General features: G+C 43.9%; 1 protein-coding gene across 1 annotated transcript; it reads left to right on the forward strand.

The window, feature by feature from the left end:
- The first annotated feature begins 4849 nt into the window (after window positions 1-4849).
- Window positions 4850-10309, forward strand: LOC109780849 (two-component response regulator ORR22-like). Its single transcript, XM_020339438.3, has 3 exons — window positions 4850-5685; window positions 9015-10007; window positions 10238-10309. Exons 1-3 carry the CDS (start codon window positions 5584-5586, stop codon window positions 10307-10309), a joined length of 1167 nt encoding a protein of 388 aa, XP_020195027.1. The 5' UTR covers window positions 4850-5583.
- The last annotated feature ends 7085 nt before the right edge of the window (window positions 10310-17394 follow it).

Consider the following 17394-nt stretch of genomic DNA (forward strand, 5'->3'; position numbering starts at 1 on the left):
GCCAAATAATTGCTTTACTTTATCGCTATGCGATAGCAATAGTTGCAAGAGCAATAGTTGGCGAGACGACCATGTGATGACACATTGATATAGATCAAGATGATGGAGATCATGGTGTCATGCCGGTGACGATGGAGATCATGACGATGCTTGGAAGATGGGGATCAAAGGCACAAGATGATGTTGGCCATATCATGTCACATATTATGATTGCATGTGATGTTTATCTTTTATACATCTTATTTTGCTTAGTTCGGCGGTAGCTTTATAAGATGATCTCTCACTAAATTATCAAGTTATAAGTGTTCTCCCTGAGTATGCACCGTTGCGAAAGTTCTTCGTGCTGAGACACCACGTGATGATCGGGTGTGATAGGCTCTACGTTCAAATACAACGGGTGCAAAACAGTTGCACACGCGGAATACTCAGGTTAAACTTGACGAGCCTAGCATATAACAGATATGGCCTCGGAACACTGAGACCGAAAGGTCGAGCGTGAATCATATAGTAGATATGATCAACATTGTGATGTTCACCATTGAAACTACTCCATCTCACGTGATGATCAGACATGGTTTAGTTGATTTGGATCACGTGATCACTTAGAGGATTAGAGGGATGTCTATCTAAGTGGGAGTTCTTAAGTAATATGATTAATTGAACTTTAATTTATCATGAACTTAGTCCTGGTAGTATTAGCATATCTATGTTGTAGATCAATAGCTCGCGTTGTTGCTTCCCTATGTTTTATATATGTTCCTAGAGAAAACTAAGTTGAAAGATGATAGTAGCAATGATGCGGACTGGGTCCGTGATCTGAGGTTTATCCTCATTGCTGCACAGAAGAATTATGTCCTTGATACACCGCTAGGTGACTGACCTATTGCAAGAGCAAATGCAGACGTTATGAACGTTTGGCTAGCTCAATATGATGACTACTTGATAGTTTAGTGCACCATGCTTAACGGCTTAGAATCGGGACTTCAAAGACGTTTTGAACGTCATGGACCATATGAGATGTTCCAGGAGTTGAAGTTAATATTTCAAGCAAATACCCGAGTTGAGAGATATGAAGTCTCCAACAAGTTCTATAGCTAAAAGATGGAGGAGAATAGCTCAAGCAGTAAGCATGTGCTCAGATTGTCTGGGTACTACAATCGCTTGGATCAAGTGGGAGTTAATCTTCCAGATAAGATAGTGATTGGCAGAATTCTCTAGTCACCATCACCAAGTTAGTAGAACTTCGTGATGAACTATAATATGCAAGGGATAACAGAAACAATTCCCAAGCTCTTCGTGATGCTGAAATCGACGAAGGTAGAAATCAAGAAAAACATCAAGTGTTGATGGTTGACGAGACCACTAGTTTCAAGAAAACGGCAAAGGGAAGAAGGGGAACTTCAAGAAGAACGGCAAGCAAGTTGCTGCTCAAGTGAAGAAGCCCAAGTCTGGTCCTAAGCCTGAGACTAAGTGCTTCTACTGCAAAGGGACTGGTCACTGGAAGCGGAACTGCCCCAAGTATTTGGCGGATAAGAAGGATGGCAAAGTGAACAAAGGTATATTTGATATACAGATTATTGATGTGTATTTTACTAGTGTTTGTAGCAACTCTTCGGTATTTGATACTGGTTCAGTTACTAAGAGTAGTAACTCGAAACAGGAGTTGCGGCATAAACTAGTTAAGGGTGAAGTGACGATGTGTGTTGGAAGTGGTTCCAAGATTGATATGATCATCATCGCACGCTCGCTACACTTTCGGGATTAGTGTTGAACCTAAATAAGTGTTATTTGGTGTTTGCGTTGAGCATGAATATGATTTGATCATGTTTATTGCAATACGGTTATTCATTTAAAGTCAGAGAATAATTGTTGTTCTGTTTACATGAATAAAACCTTCGATGGTCATACACCCAATGAAAATAGTTTGTTGGATCTCGATCGTAGTGATACACATATTCATAGTATTGAAGCCAAAAGATGCAAAGTTAATAATGATAGTGCAACTTATTTGTGGCACTGCCGTTTAGGTCATATTGGTGTAAAGCGCATGAAGAAACTCCATGCTGATGGGATTTTGGAATCACTTGATTATGAATCACTTGATGCTTGCGAACCATGCCTCTTGGGCAAGATGAGTAAAACGCCGTTCTCCGGAACAATGGAGCAAGCAACAGATTTGTTGGAAATCATACATACTGATGTATGTGGTCCGATGAATATTGAGGCTCATAGCGGGTATCATTATTTTCTGACCTTCATAGATGATTTGAGCAGATATGGGTATATCTACTTAATGAAACAGAAGTCTAAAACATTTGAAAAGTTCATATAATTTCAGAGTGAGGTGGAAAATCATCGTAACAAGAAAATAAAGTTTCTACGATCTGATCGCGGAGATGAATATTTGAGTTACGAGTTTGGCCTTCAGTTAAAACAATGTGAAATAGTTTCACTACTCACGCCACCTGAAACACCACAGTGTAATGGTGTGTCCGAACGTCATAACCGTACTTTATTGGATATAGTGCAATCTATGATGTTTCTTACCGATTTACCACTATAGTTTTGGGGTTATGCATTAAAGACAGCTGCATCCACATTAAAAAGGGCACCGTCTAAGTCCGTTGAGATGACACAATATGAACTGTGGTTTGGCAAGAAACCAAAGTTGTCGTTTCTTAAATTTTGGAGTTGTGATGCTTATATGAAAAAGTTTCATCCTGATAAGCTCAAACCCAAATCGGAGAAATATGTCTTCATAGGATACCCAAAGGAGACTGTTGGGTACACCATCTATCACAAATCCGAAGGCAAGACTTTTTGTTGCTAAATTCGGAATCTTTCTGGAGAAGGAGTTTCTCTCGAAAGAAGTGAGTGGGAGGAAAGTAGAACTTGATGAGGTAACTGTACCTGCTCCCTTATTGGAAAGTAGTTCATCACATAAATCTATTCCTGTGAATCCTACACCAATTAGTGAGGAAGCTAATGATGATGATCATGTAACTTTAGATCAAGTTACTACCAAACCTCGTAGGTCAACAAGAATGAAATCCGCACCAGAGTGGTATGGTAATCCAGTTCTGGAGGTCATGTTACTTGACCATGACAAACCTACGAACTATGAAGAAGCGATGGTGAGCCCAGATTCCGCAAAATGGCTTGAGGTCATGAAATCTGAGATGGGATTCATGTATGAGAACAAAGTGTGGACTTTGGTTGACTTGCCCGATGATCGGCAAGCAATTGAGAATAAATGGATCTTCAAGAGGAAGACGAACGCTGATAGTAGTGTTACTATCTACAAAGCTAGAATTGTCGCAAAAGGTTTTTGACAAGTTCAAGGTGTTGACTACGATGAGAGTTTCTCACTCGTATCTATGCTTAAGTCTGTCCGAATCATGTTAGCAATTGCCGCATTTTATGAAATCTGGCAAATGGATAAACAAAACTGCATTCCTTAATAGATTTATTAAAGAAAAGTTGTATATGATGCAACCAGAAGGTTTTGTCAATCCTAAAGGTGCTAACAAAATATACAAGCTCCAGAGATCCATCTATGGACTGGTGCAAGCATCTCGGAGTTGGAATATACGCTTTGATAAGTTGATCAAAGGATATAGTTTTATACAGACTTGCGGTGAAGCCTATATTTACAAGAAAGTGAGTGGGAGCACTACAAAATTTCTGATAAGTATGTGTGAATGACATATTGTTGATCGGAAATAATGTAGAATTATTCTGCAAAGCATAAAGGAGTGTTTGAAAGGAGTTTTTCAAAGAAAGACACTGGTGAAGTTGCTTACATATCGAGCATCAAGATCTATAGAGATAGATCAAGACGCTTGATAAGTTTTTTTTCAATGAGTACATACCTTAACAAGATTTTGAAGTAGTTCAAAATGGAATAGTCAAAGAAAGAGTTCTTGCCTGTGTTACAAGGTGTGAAATTGAGTAAGACTCAAAGCCCGACCACGGCAGAAGAAAGAAAGAGAATGAAAGTCATTCCCTATGCCTCGGCCATAGGTTCTATAAAGTATGCCATGCTGTGTACCAGATCTATTGTATACCCTACACTGATTTTGGCAGGGAGTACAATATTGATCTAGGAGTAGATCACTGGACAGCGGTCAAAATTATCCTTAGTAGAATAAGGAAATATTTCTCGGTTATGGAGGTGATAAAGAGTTCGTCGTAAAGGGTTACATCGATGCAAACTTTGACACTGATCCAGATGACTCTAAGTCTCAAACTGGATGCATATTGAAAGTGGGAGCCCAGCCCGAGCAGGGGCCCATACCTTGTGCATGTATAGTATATACAGTATATTCACAAAAAGAAAAATAGTACTAGTACACAGGCGAAATAGCCCAGCCCATGAAGAAGCGAGCAGCCACGCCGTCTCTCCCAGTCCCCCAGAAACACGCCGCCATTCTCAACTTCTTCCTCTTCCCCAAATCCAATTCATTGCCCCTTGCCCGAGTTCCTAAGAGGCCACGACCCCAACTCCCCAAGCTAATTAATGTAATTTCCGTTAGTACCACACTTCAGTGGGTTTCTTTGCATCCTACAAATACCCCAAGGGCCCCGGCGAAGGGATCCACGGAGGCAAGCCGGCCAGCGGCGACACACCCTGTGCCCTGGCAGGAACACGAATCCGCAGAGGCGAGCCGGTCAGGATCCAACTGTCCGGCGGTGGATAGTGGAGACGTGGAGGTGGAGTCCAGGCACGTCCTCCTAATTTTTTGCATCTCAATCCCCCCCCCCCCCCCTTTTTTTTGCATCTCAATTTTCCCCTTGTCTATTTTCTTTTTATGATGGATTGATGTGCTGATGTTTAACCTGCTTGATTCTAGGGCCGGCCATGGCAATCTAGAGCAGTGTAGAGCAGCGTGGGATACTGGGATTTCTTCTATTTACTCCAAACCAAGAACAGGATTCAAGAAGACAAGATTTCAGGTGTTCTCTCTCCATTTTTCTGTAACCATGTTGCAAAAAAAGCATTTATCTGGTTGTGCGAAAAGAAAAGAGAAGAAACTTGTAGATGAATTCATTGGAACTCAAAAGGGTGCTATTCATAAATTCGTTTTTAAAAAATCCACTGCCGAGAATCCAGAGGTATTAGCTGTTCATAGTGTTGAAGAAGAACAATCTGATGAAAACTTAGTCGAGGAAAATGTTGACAACATTGATCTTGACACTATTATTAGTGATTTTGCCTCTAAAAATGCTCGAAGGTGTCGCTTCTCTTGAGTATGCCATTCACTTCTTTTTTGTGTATTTTTCAGGTGGCTCCTGATGTTTGCTGATGCACGTTTGTGGATGGACTGCTAGAGCTGGAGTTGTAGCTTCTATCGTGTTGGATCAAGAATTGAGAACAATTTTAGTTAAGAGTTCAGACAAGATTTGTGGGTTGTTGGAGAGTGTATCCTAATCTTGTAATCATCTGATATATCCGTGGACCGTGGTGTATTAAGACCATATTTGCTAATGAAATTTACGCTTGCTTTTCTAATGACTTTTCGCTGTACATTGAAGTTTTTTTTTGTCTGTTATATAGTTTAAGGGCCCATTTTCTCAGTTCGCATGAGGGCCTCTGGAATGCCAGGGCCGGCCCTGCCTAAAAGAATACTCGAGCTTCTGAACGTGGAGAAGCTCACCAGGGAAAATGTCGCGAGTCATCTGCAGGTACGGTGCCATGGCATTTACTTCCATCGTCACCTTTCACTATTCGAGTGTTATCTCTTCCATTCATGATTCATGACCATGTGATGCACAGAGAGCTGCACTTTTGCAGAATTGCTACCAACACTATATGCAAAGTGGCCTTGTTGTCCTGTGTCAAAATTAAGAGGGCAAACTTTTGAGCAAAGATTTTTTGGAAAAAATAATATATATTCTTATACAGAGTCCTTATACCCCCCCCCCCCCCCTTATTATAGTTAGTATCCATATGCCTATTAGTTTCAGAGCAGAGTTTAATTTGCACGAAAACATCTACTCGAAAAGTTACATCCGAATTTAACCGGGGGAACCCCGTTAAACATTTTCAAAATCCTCAAAAACCTAACAGAAAAAAAGATACGGGGCTTTTAAGATCTGGAGAGGCAAAAAAATTCAAAAAATTTCAAATTGTGGTCAAACTGTGGTCAAACAATGGTCAAACTAATTATTCAAGAATATTAGTGTTACTAAATAATTATTTCAGTTTTTTTTAAATTTTGGTGAAATCTGGTCAAATTGTGGTCAAACAGTGGTCAAACAATGGTCAAACTAATTATTCCAGAAATATTAGTGTTACTAAAATAATTATTGTTTTTTAAAACAATAGTTTCAAACTCAAACAGTGAAATGTGTCACTTCGTGCTCAAGCTAAATTCCTGAGGGTTAATAGAATTGACATCCTACTATTGTCAGGAAAACAACAACTGCAGACTTGGAAACGAGGGAGAATAGAACCCGGAAGTTAAGCGTGCTCAGGCTGGAGTAGTGAGAGGATGGATGACCGTCCGGGAAGTTAGATGATTTGGAATGATGAGGGGTGATTAGAGATTAGAAGATAAATTGAGCCGTGATGAGGGGTGGTGATTAGAGATTAGAGGTTAAAATAATTCAGAAATTTGAAAATAAAAAAAAATTAAAAAAATTCGCAAAGAAACCAGGTTTAGGGGGGCTAAAACCCTAAACCTGCGGAGGAGGCCTTTAGTCCCGGTTAGCCACGAGAACCGGGACTAAAGGTCCTCCGCCCCGACGGCCCCCTGATGCCCACGTGGACGGGCCTTTAGTCGCGGTTCGTAAGAGGCGCGACTAAAGGGGGGGGCTTTAGTCACGCATATTTAGTCCCGGTTGCACAGCCGGGATTAAAGGCCTTTGCGAACCGAACCGGGACTAAAGGCCCATTTTCTACCAGTGCAAGTAGACTGGTAGTGGTAGATTAGATCTAACTAGACAGGTATAAAATGCTCAGATTAGTATGTACTGCTATACTGGTTGAATGTACTGCAGTACAAGTTTAATCTAGTATTTTGGTATGTACTACTGTACAAGTTTAATGTAGTTTTTTGGCTACATTGTTTCACTTCTAGTAACCGGCTAGAAGGAACGGAATATGCTGGTACCACCCTGTCAAAATTACAGAGCTACATATGTACACCCTTTTGTTAAAAGAACTTTTTAGAGAAAATGCAAAAGTTTCCATGTCAATGCATTGGCAAAATAGATAAGTTATTAAAAGGTTAAGAAAATTAATTAGATTTTTCTATTATCCTGTAGTGCTTTTGTATACCATTTTAGGAAAAATCTCCATGCCAGACCAGGAATCTTCTGTTCGAGAGTTATGATGATTATATATCTCATGCATGAAACATATGCAATTGCAATTTTTCGATTACTCCCTCTGTTCACAAATATAAGATGTTGTAATTTTTTTCGTGAATCGGATGTATATAGTCACATTTTAGTGTGCTTGTTCACTCATTTTAGTCTGTTTTTCGACAAAGGGTGGACTTTATTGGCTCAAAATGGAGCATCAAGAGGATACATAACACAATGAGCATACACCCGGCCTCTGCATAACTAGGATGCACACAGCCAACCCAACACACTCACGTGGAAACATACCCGCAACTAGCAAAGTCATAAGACCAAAAGCTATGTGCGGGCGAGAAAAAAGGAGGAAAAAAACGATCAGATCAGTGATCGACAAACTACAACTGAGACCATATTCGCACCAACCATTGACACCACATGATGACGAGGAACTTCAACAGTAACGCCTTCACGAAGGAAGCGACACTCAAGCGCCGCCGTCACCGGATCTAACCACAAAGGCCATAATCTAAGTTTTCACTCTGAAAAATCAGTCCGAGCAAATCCGAGCAATGCCTCCAACAAGGTAACGACATAAAAACATCGCCATTTCCAGGTGTAACCACTCGGGTCTGACCTAGGTTTTCGCCCCAGAGCTCGAGACCTGGTGCGTGCAGCACCACCATCCAAGTCACAAAAGTGTTGTCGCCACCGCTTGTCCGCAATCCCAGCAGCTACAATTGGACCGCCGCCACTCCACAACTTACCCTCTGCGTCAGTCATCATCCATAATTTGTATCACACCACTGAAGTCATAAACCAGATCAAGAGATAAAACCTCCCGAACTCTTTTCGATGACCTCCGCAGTCATGGATCCGTAGGAAGTCTCTGGAGAACAATCTACGAACACCACCATCTGACCGATCTGATCTAGATCAGCACCACCAACCGAAAAACGTAGCGTCGCCGTTCGGCTGGCACACGCGGAAGGCCAGCACATCGCCGCAGCCCCACATGCCCAGCGCAACGACCCTACAGCCGCCGTCGACACCTCGCGCCATCCCGGCGTCAGATCCTTGTAGTCATGGCCGCAGATCGGGGAAGTCGTCGCGGCGCCACAAGGGTAGCCCCAAGGCCAGCCGAGGAGGACATCAGCCCCAACCCCGGGTCCAGCGCCAGCAGGAGAGACGCGCCGGCAACAGGACAGACCTCGCCGGGCCGAGATCTGGCGTGGAAATCGGACGGGGAAGGGAGCAGGGCGAGGTCGGACGGGGAAGGGAGCAGGGCGAGGTCGGGCGGGGTGGGGAGAAGGTCGCCACCAGAGACGCGCCGGCGGAGGGCGGATCAGCCGTCGGAGGGCACAGAGGCCGGCGGACGGGCGTGACGGCAGGGAGGCCGCAGCCGGAGGAGGCGCCCCGCCGCCACCATCCTGGGAGCCGGCGCGGGCTTCGCCGGCCGCTCCTCCGGTGGCGGCAAGGTGGTTGAGGGGCTGGGAAGGGGTTGTGGCGGCTGGTTGCTGGGGTCCCCCCGCCGCCGCCAGAGATGGCGACGCGAGGGACGCGAGAATAGGATGTATGGATGGACGCGAGGGGCTCATTTCAGTCTGTATGTAGTCTATATTGAAATATTCAAAACATTTTATATTTGTGAACTGAGAGAGTACATAATTTCCTCCATGCCCAATCAGTTGACTTTATATGCCATGCAGAAGTACAGGCTATACCTCAGACGGCTAAGTGCTGTGGCATCACAGCAAGCTAGCATTGCTGCTGCTTTTGGAGGCAGAGACCCCTTCCAGCACTTTGCCCCTTCTGCTGCACTTCCATCTTTCAGTCCACATGGATTGTTGAGTGGTGCTGGTGCAGCAGCATTTGGGCTTCAGGACTTTGTTCCTTCCAAGGCAATTCAGTGTGCTAGCAGCAATGGTGCAATAAGTCATTGCGCCGGCGATACAAACAAATTTAACATTGTGAGCTTACAAGATAACCAACAGGCAGATCTAACGCAAGGTTTGACCGCGTCGTCACTTGGGCAGCCCCGGCTCCAGCATAAGTGGATCCATCAAGAAACCAATGACTTGTGTTCTGTCTTTTCCGGGGGTGCTCTGGCCAACACTATGTCCGGCACATTACAGAGAATTACAAGCAGTTCAATGCCACCAGAAGATCTTTTGGAGTGCACTCCACATATCAAAGTAGGAGCCCATCCATCCACAGGAATATCTCAGCAGGGTGATCTTCCAATTAGCGATGGATTTTGTGTTGACAAATTACCGTTGCACATCCCGTTCAATGGTGCTGACACTGGCTTTGTGGCTGGAGAACAAGAGATGGACAAAAGGGGGATATTTTCAGAAACAATGACTGTTGGTGTTTGTCCTTCTGGGAGCCTTATAGCAGCAGCCAACAATACCAAATGTGGAGCTAGTTCTTCTGGTAGCACAATGCTGCTCCCTCCTCATGATAACGAGCGACATTCAAAATACGTGCAGTTTGGGGCTGCAAGCAATTCTAGATATAGAATGGATGGAGTGAGAAAAGACCAAAGCCTGAACAATGGAGGCTTTAGCTCTGATGGTGGTGCCATTGTGCCTGAACAGCCCGATATGGATGATTTGGGAATTCCAAAGCTGCAGGGTCAGAGTGGGTTCAATTCTAGCAGCTGCAACTTTGATGGCCTTCTCAATTCCATAATAGAAGTGGTAAGAACCTCAACTTTTATCGCCTTTTCCACTCAAAATTTCACAGTTCATATTTCCTTTCAAATCATTTGCACTGAAATAAGCACAGTAACATGTAATCCTAGAATCTCAATGGTGATTTTTCTGAACCCATTATCTATTTCAACACAGGAGAACCCGCATGTCATGACGATACTCCCCCTCTAGCTACCTCTTTCCCAGTCTGTTGCTTCATATGGCAACCTCCGCAGACATGGAGCAAGCGATATCCGACCTGCAAAGAGAGCCTGGCCTACGGGGGGATGCCTCAGGAGGATAGATGATCGCCTTCGGAGCCAACCTGCGACCAGACCATATATCTGAACGGAGCCGTCGTGCCTAGGGTGAAAGCCCGCGGAAGGAAGGAGGGTCGACACGGTCCGAGCCATCGTTTGGACCGGCCGGCAGAGGTCCGGACCGAGCATCATGACGGTCCTGATTTCAGGGACCGGACCGGCGGCGGCCAAGCCCGGGCCGGACAGAGCGGACCGGCCCACGACCACTGGCGAGGTGTGCGACGTGCGCGGGTGCTGTAGCAAGGTGGGTGACATGCGAGAGCACCGGCGGCAAGGTGGGCGACGTGTGCGCTGGGCGGCGCGCCTGTTATCCATTTTTTTGGATTAGTTTGAATTGCTTATCACATATGTCACGTGGTACGCGCCTGTTATCCATGAACCTGCACATATTTGTTCATTAGCAGTTTTTCTTATTGCATGCAAGTGATGTAGCACGTGTACGATGCCACGATTTTCTGTTTGCGGGCCTTGCCGAGATTAGAGGATCAAACCTGGCGTGGAGTTCTTCCTCAAATGGCGCCATGATTTTCGGATCAAACCGTGTTTCCCTCGTATTTTTGTTTTCCTGCTCGACTGAATAAAAGGAAACTGCAACGTGGGGTGATGGCCCATGAATAGGAAGTGGGCGCTATTATATCTACTCCTTGCCTTTCAAAACATTCTTACCTGATTAATCGGATTGACGTCGGAGTCTCGCGCGGAATTGTCTGGAAACCCGGCGGTCCAATGTTTGTCTCCTCCGTTGGACCGATGCCGCCGCGTGGCACTACTCCGGCGGGCTGCATAGTGCCTAGCCCGACTATTTAAGCCGAACGCCAGCACCGAAACCCTACCCTTCCACATTTTTCTCAGCCCGTTCGCCGCAACCGCCACTTTCCACTCCCTGGCCGCCACCACTAGTAGGCATGCCCCCACGCCATTGGATAAGGGGCTACCCATTTCTAACGCCGGAGCGTCGGCTGCAGCTCCTTGAGCAGATCCGGGCAAGGCGCGAAGCCCGGATCGCCGAGGGACTACCTCCGGATGCAGTGGATCCAAAGGAGTTAGAGTAGGAGGACACTAGTAGAAAGAGGGTCAAATGTTCAGCTCATTAGTGCCGGTTTGAATTTGAGCCGGCACTAATGTGTCCATTAGTGCCGGTTCCAACGGCTAGCCGGGCCGCTCTCATTAGTACCGGTTCTTGCCTAACTTTTAGCACCGGTTCGTGCCACGAGCCGGTACTAATGAGAGTAGTGGCAGGATGTTGTCAGTCTGGGGCCCCTCCAGCACCTTTAGTACCGGTTCGTGCCACGAACCGGTACTAAAGGTCGCCCTATATAAAGCCTTCGTCCACCCGAGCTCGCTTCTTCCCCCTTTCCCCTCTCATCCGTTCTTCCCTTCCTCTCGAGCTCATCACAAATTTTGCCCAAATTTTGTCAAGATTTGAAGGCCCCCCCATCCATTCAAATGATCACAAAGGTTAGCATCTTTGTCCTTTCATCTCTCATTGCTAGATTAGCTCTTGCGATGGTTTATATAGGGATTAATTTGTGGCTTTTAGTAATTTGGGAGGAATTATATGTGGTAGTATTTGTTGGGGAACGTAGTAATTTCAAAAAATTTCCTACGCAGACACAGGATCATGGTGATGCATAACAACGAGAGGGGAGAGTGTTGTCCACGTAGCCTCGTAGACCGAAAGCGGAAGCGTTAGCACAACGCGGTTGCTGTAGTCGTACGTCTTCACGATCCGACCGATCAAGTACCGAACGCACGGCACCTCCGAGTTCAGCACACGTTCAGCTTGATGACGTCCCTCGAACTCCGATCCAGCCGAGCTTTGAGGGAGAGTTCCGTCAGCACGACGGCGTGGTGACGATGATGATGTTCTACCGACGCAGGGCTTCGCCTAAGCACCGCTACGATATTATCGAGGTGGATTATGGTGGAGGGGGGCACCGCACACGGCTAAGAGATCAAGAGATCAATTGTTGTGTCTCCAAGGGGTGCCCCCCTCCCCGTATATAAAGGAGTGGAGGAGGGGGAGGGCCGGCCCTCTCTATGGCGCGCCCTAGGAGGAGTCCTACTCCCACCGGGAGTAGGATTCCCCCCTTCCAAGTAGTAGGAGTAGGAGTCAAGGAAAGGGGAGAGAGAAGAGAAGGAAGGAGGGGGCGCAGCCCCTCCCCCTAGTCTTCAGACTAGGCCTTGGGGGGGCGCGCAGCCTCTCCTCTCTCTTTCCCCTAAAGCCCAATAAGGCCCATATACTCCCCGGCGAATTCCCGTAACTCTCTGGTACTCCGAAAAATACCCGAATCACTCGGAACCTTTCCGATGTCCGAATATAGTCGTCCAATATATCGATCTTTACGTCTCGACCATTTCGAGACTCCCCGTCATGACCCCGATCTCATCCGGGACTCCGAACTACCTTCGGTACATCAAAACACATAAACTCATAATATAACAGTCATCGAACTTTAAGCGTGCGGACACTACGGGTTCGAGAACAATGTAGACATGACCGAGACACGTCTCCGGTCAATAACCAATAGCGGAACCTGGATGCTCATATTGGCTCCCATATATTCTACGAAGATCTTTATCGTCAAACCGCATAACAATATACGTTGTTCCCTTTGTCATCGGTATGTTACTTGCCCGAGATTCGATCGTCGGTATCTCAATACCTAGTTCAATCTCGTTACCGGCAAGTCTCTTTACTCGTTCCGTAATACATCATCCCGCAACTAACTCATTAGTTACAATGTTAGCAAGGCTTATAGTGATGTGCATTACTGAGTGGGCCCAGAGATACCTCTCCGACAATCGGAGTGACAAATCCTAATCTCGAAATACGCCAACCCAACAAGTACCTTCGGAGACACCTGTAGAGCACCTTTATAATCACCCAGTTACGTTGTGACGTTTGGTAGCACACAAAGTGTTCCTCCGGTAAACGGGAGTTGCATAATCTCATAGTAATAGGAACATGTATAAGTCATGAAGAAAGCAATAGCAGAATACTAAACGATCGTGTGCTAAGCTAACGGAATGGGTCAAGTCAATCACATCATTCTCCTAATGATGTGATCCCGTTAATCAAATGACAACTCATGTCAATGGCTAGGAAACTTAACCATCTTCGATTAACGAGCTAGTCAAGTAGAGGCATACTAGTGACATTATGTTTGTCTGTGTATTCACACATGTACTAAGTTTCTGATTAATACAATTCTAGCATGAATAATAAACATTTATCATGATATAAGGAAATAAATAATAACTTTATTATTTCCTCTAGGGCATATTTCCTTCAGTCTCCCACTTGCACTAGAGTCAATAATCTAGTTCACATCAGCATGTGATTTAACACCAACAGTTCACATCACCATGTGATTAACACCCATAGTTCACATCGTCATGTGACCAACACCCAAAGGGTTTACTAGAGTCAATATTCTAGTTCACATCGCTATGTGATTAACACCCAAAGAGTACTAAGGTGTGATCATGTTTTACTTGTGAGAGAAGTTTAGTCAACGGGTCTTTCGCATTCAGATCTGTATGTATTTTGCAAATTTCTATGTCAACAATGCTCTGCACGGAGCTACTCTAGCTAATTGCTCCTACTTTCAATATGTATCCAGATTGAGACTTAGAGTCATCTGGATCAGTGCCAAAACTTGCATCGACGTAACCCTTTACGACGAACCTTTTGTCACCTCCATAATCGAGAAACATATTCTTATTCCACTAAGGATAATTTTGACCGTTGTCCAGTGATCTACTCCTAGATCACTATTGTACTCCCTTGCTAAACACAGTGTAGGGTATACAATAGTTCTGGTACACAGCATGGCATACTTTATAGAACCTATGACTGAGGCATAGGGAATGACTTTCATTCTCGTTCTATCTTCTGCCGTGGCCGGGCTTTGAGTCTTACTCAATTTCACACCTTGTAACACAGGCAAGAACTCTTTCTTTGACTGTTCCATTTTGAGCTACTTCAAAATATTGTCAAGGTATGTACTCATTGAAGAAACTTATCAAGCGTCTTGATCTATCTCTATAGATCTTGATGCTCAATATGTAAGCAGCTTCACCGAGGTCTTTCTTTGAAAAACTCCTTTCAAACACTCCTTTATGCTTTGCAGAATAATTATACATTATTTCCGATCAACAATATGTCATTCACATATACTTATCAGAAATGCTGTAGTGCTCCCACTCACTTTCTTGTAAATACATGCTTCACCGCAAGTCTGTATAAAACTATATGCTTTGATCAACTTATCAAAGCGTATATTCCAACTCCGAGATGCTTGCACCAGTCCTTAGATGGATCGCTGGAGCTTGCATATTTTGTTAGCACCTTTAGGATCGACAAAACCTTCTGGTTTCATCATATACAACTCTTCTTTAATAAATCCATTAAGGAATGTAGTTTTGACATCCATTTGCCAGATTTCATAAAATGTGGCAATTTGCTAACATGATTCGGACAGACTTAAGCATCGTTACGAGTGAGAAAATCTCATCGTAGTCAACACCTTGAACTTTGTCAAGAACCTTTTTCAACAAGTCTAGCTTTGTAGATAGTAACACTACTATCAGCGTCCGTCTTCCTCTTGAAGATCCATTTAGTTTCTATGTCTTGCCGATCATCGGGCAAGTCAACCAAAGTCCATACTTTGTTCTCATACATGGATCCCATCTCAGATTTCATGGCCTCAAGCCATTTTGCGGAATCTGGGCTCACCATTGCTTCTTCATAGTTCGTAGGTTCGTCATGGTCTAGTAACATAACCTCCAGAACAGGATTACCGTACCACTCTGGTGCGGATCTTACTCTGGTTGACCTACGAGGTTCAGTAGTAACTTGATCTGAAGTTACATGATCATCATCATTAGCTTCCTCACTAATTGGTGTAGGAGTCATAGGAACAAATTTCTGTGATGGACTACTTTCCAATAAGGGAGCAGGTACAGTTACCTCATTAAGTTCTACTTTCCTCCCACTCACTTCTTTCGCGAGAAACTCCTTCTCTAGAAAGGATCCATTATAAGCAACGAATATCTTGCCTTTGGATCTCTGATAGAAGGTGTACCCAACTGTCTCCTTTGGGTATCCTATGAAGACACATTTCTCCGATTTGAGTTTGAGCTTATCAGGATGAAACTTTTTCACATAAGCAGTGCAACCCCAAATTTTAAGAAACAACAACTTTTGGTTTCTTGCCAAACCAAAGTTCATAAGGTGTAATCTCAACGGATTTAGATGGTGCTCTATTTAACGTGAATGCAACTGTCTCTAATGCATAACCCCAAAACGATAGTGGTAAATCGGTAAGAGACATCATAGATTGCACCATATCTAATAAAGTACGGTTACGATATTCGGACACACCATTACGCTGTGGTGTTCCAGGTGGCACGAATTTGTGAAACTATTCCACATTGTTTTAATTGAAGACCAAACTCGTAACTCAAATATTCGTCTCCGCGATCAGATCGTAGAAACTTTATTTTCTTGTCACGATGATTTTCCACTTCACTCTGAAATTCTTTGAACTTTTCAAATGTTTCAGACTTATGCTTCATCAAGTAGATATACCCATATCTGCTCAAATCATCTGTGAAGGTCAGAAAATAACGATACCCGCCGCGAGCCTCAACACTCATCGGATCGCATACATTAGTATGTATTATTTCCAATAAGTCTGTTGGTCGCTCCATTGTTTCGGAGAACGGAGTCTTAGTCATCTTGCCCATAGGGCATGGTTCGCAAGCATCAAGTGATTCATAATCAAGTGATTCCAAAATCCCATCAGCATGGAGTTTCTTCATGCGCTTTACACCAATATGACCTAAACGGCAGTGCCACAAATAAGTTGCACTATCATTATTAACTTTGCATCTTTTGGCATCAATACTATAAATATGTGTATCACTACGATCGAGATCCAACAAACTATTTTCATTGGGTGTATGACCATCGAAGGTTTTATTCATGTAAACAGAACAACAATTATTCTCTGACTTTAAATGAATAACCGTATTGCAATAAACATGATCAAATCATATTCATGCTTAACACAAATGCCAAATAACATTTATTTAGGTTTAACACTAATCCCGATAGTATAGGGAGTGTGCGATGATGATCATATCAATCTTGGAACTGTTTCCAACACACATCGTCACTTCACCCTTAACTAGTTACTGTTCATTCTGCAACTCCCGTTCGAGTTACTACTCTTAGCAACTGAACCAGTATCAAATACCGAGGGCTTGCTATAAACACTAGTAAAGTAGACATCAATAACATGTATATCAAATATACTTTTGTTTACTTTGCCATCCTTCTTATCCGCCAAATACTTGGGGAAGTTCCGCTTCCAGTGACCAGTCCCTTTGCAGTAGAAGCACTTAGTCTCAGGCTTAGGTCCAGACTTGGGCTTCTTCACATGAGCAGCAACTTGCTTGCCGTTCTTCTTGAAGTTCCCCTTCTTCCCTTTGCCCTTTTTCTTGAAACTAGTGGTCTTGTTAACCATCAACACTTGATGCTTTTATTGATTTCTACCTTCATCGATTTCAGCATCACGAAGAGCTTGGGAATTACTTTCGTCATCCCTTGTATATTGTAGTTCATCACTAAGTTCCAGTAACTTAGTGATAGTGACTAGAGAACTTTGTCAATTACTATCTTATCTGGAAGATTAACTCCCACTTGATTCAAGCAATTGTAGTCCTCAGACAATCTGAGCACATGCTCACTGGTTGAGCTATTCTCCTCCATCTTGTAGGCAAAGTACTATCAGAGGTCTCATAGCTCTCGACACGGGCATGAGTATGAAATACCAATTTCAACTCTTGGAACATCTTATATGCTCCGTGGCGTTCAAAACATTTTTGAAGTCCCGGTTCTAAGTCGTAAAGCATGGTGCACTTAACTATCAAGTAGTCATCATACTGAGCTTTTGTCAAAACGTTCATAACGTCTGCATCTGCTCCTGCAATAGGTCTGTCACCTAGCAGTGCATCAAGTACATAATTCTTCTGTGCAGCAATGAGGAGAAACCTCAGATCAC

Source organism: Aegilops tauschii, chromosome 7, assembly GCF_002575655.3.
Source record: "Aegilops tauschii subsp. strangulata cultivar AL8/78 chromosome 7, Aet v6.0, whole genome shotgun sequence".
Lineage (NCBI taxonomy): Eukaryota > Viridiplantae > Streptophyta > Magnoliopsida > Poales > Poaceae > Aegilops > Aegilops tauschii.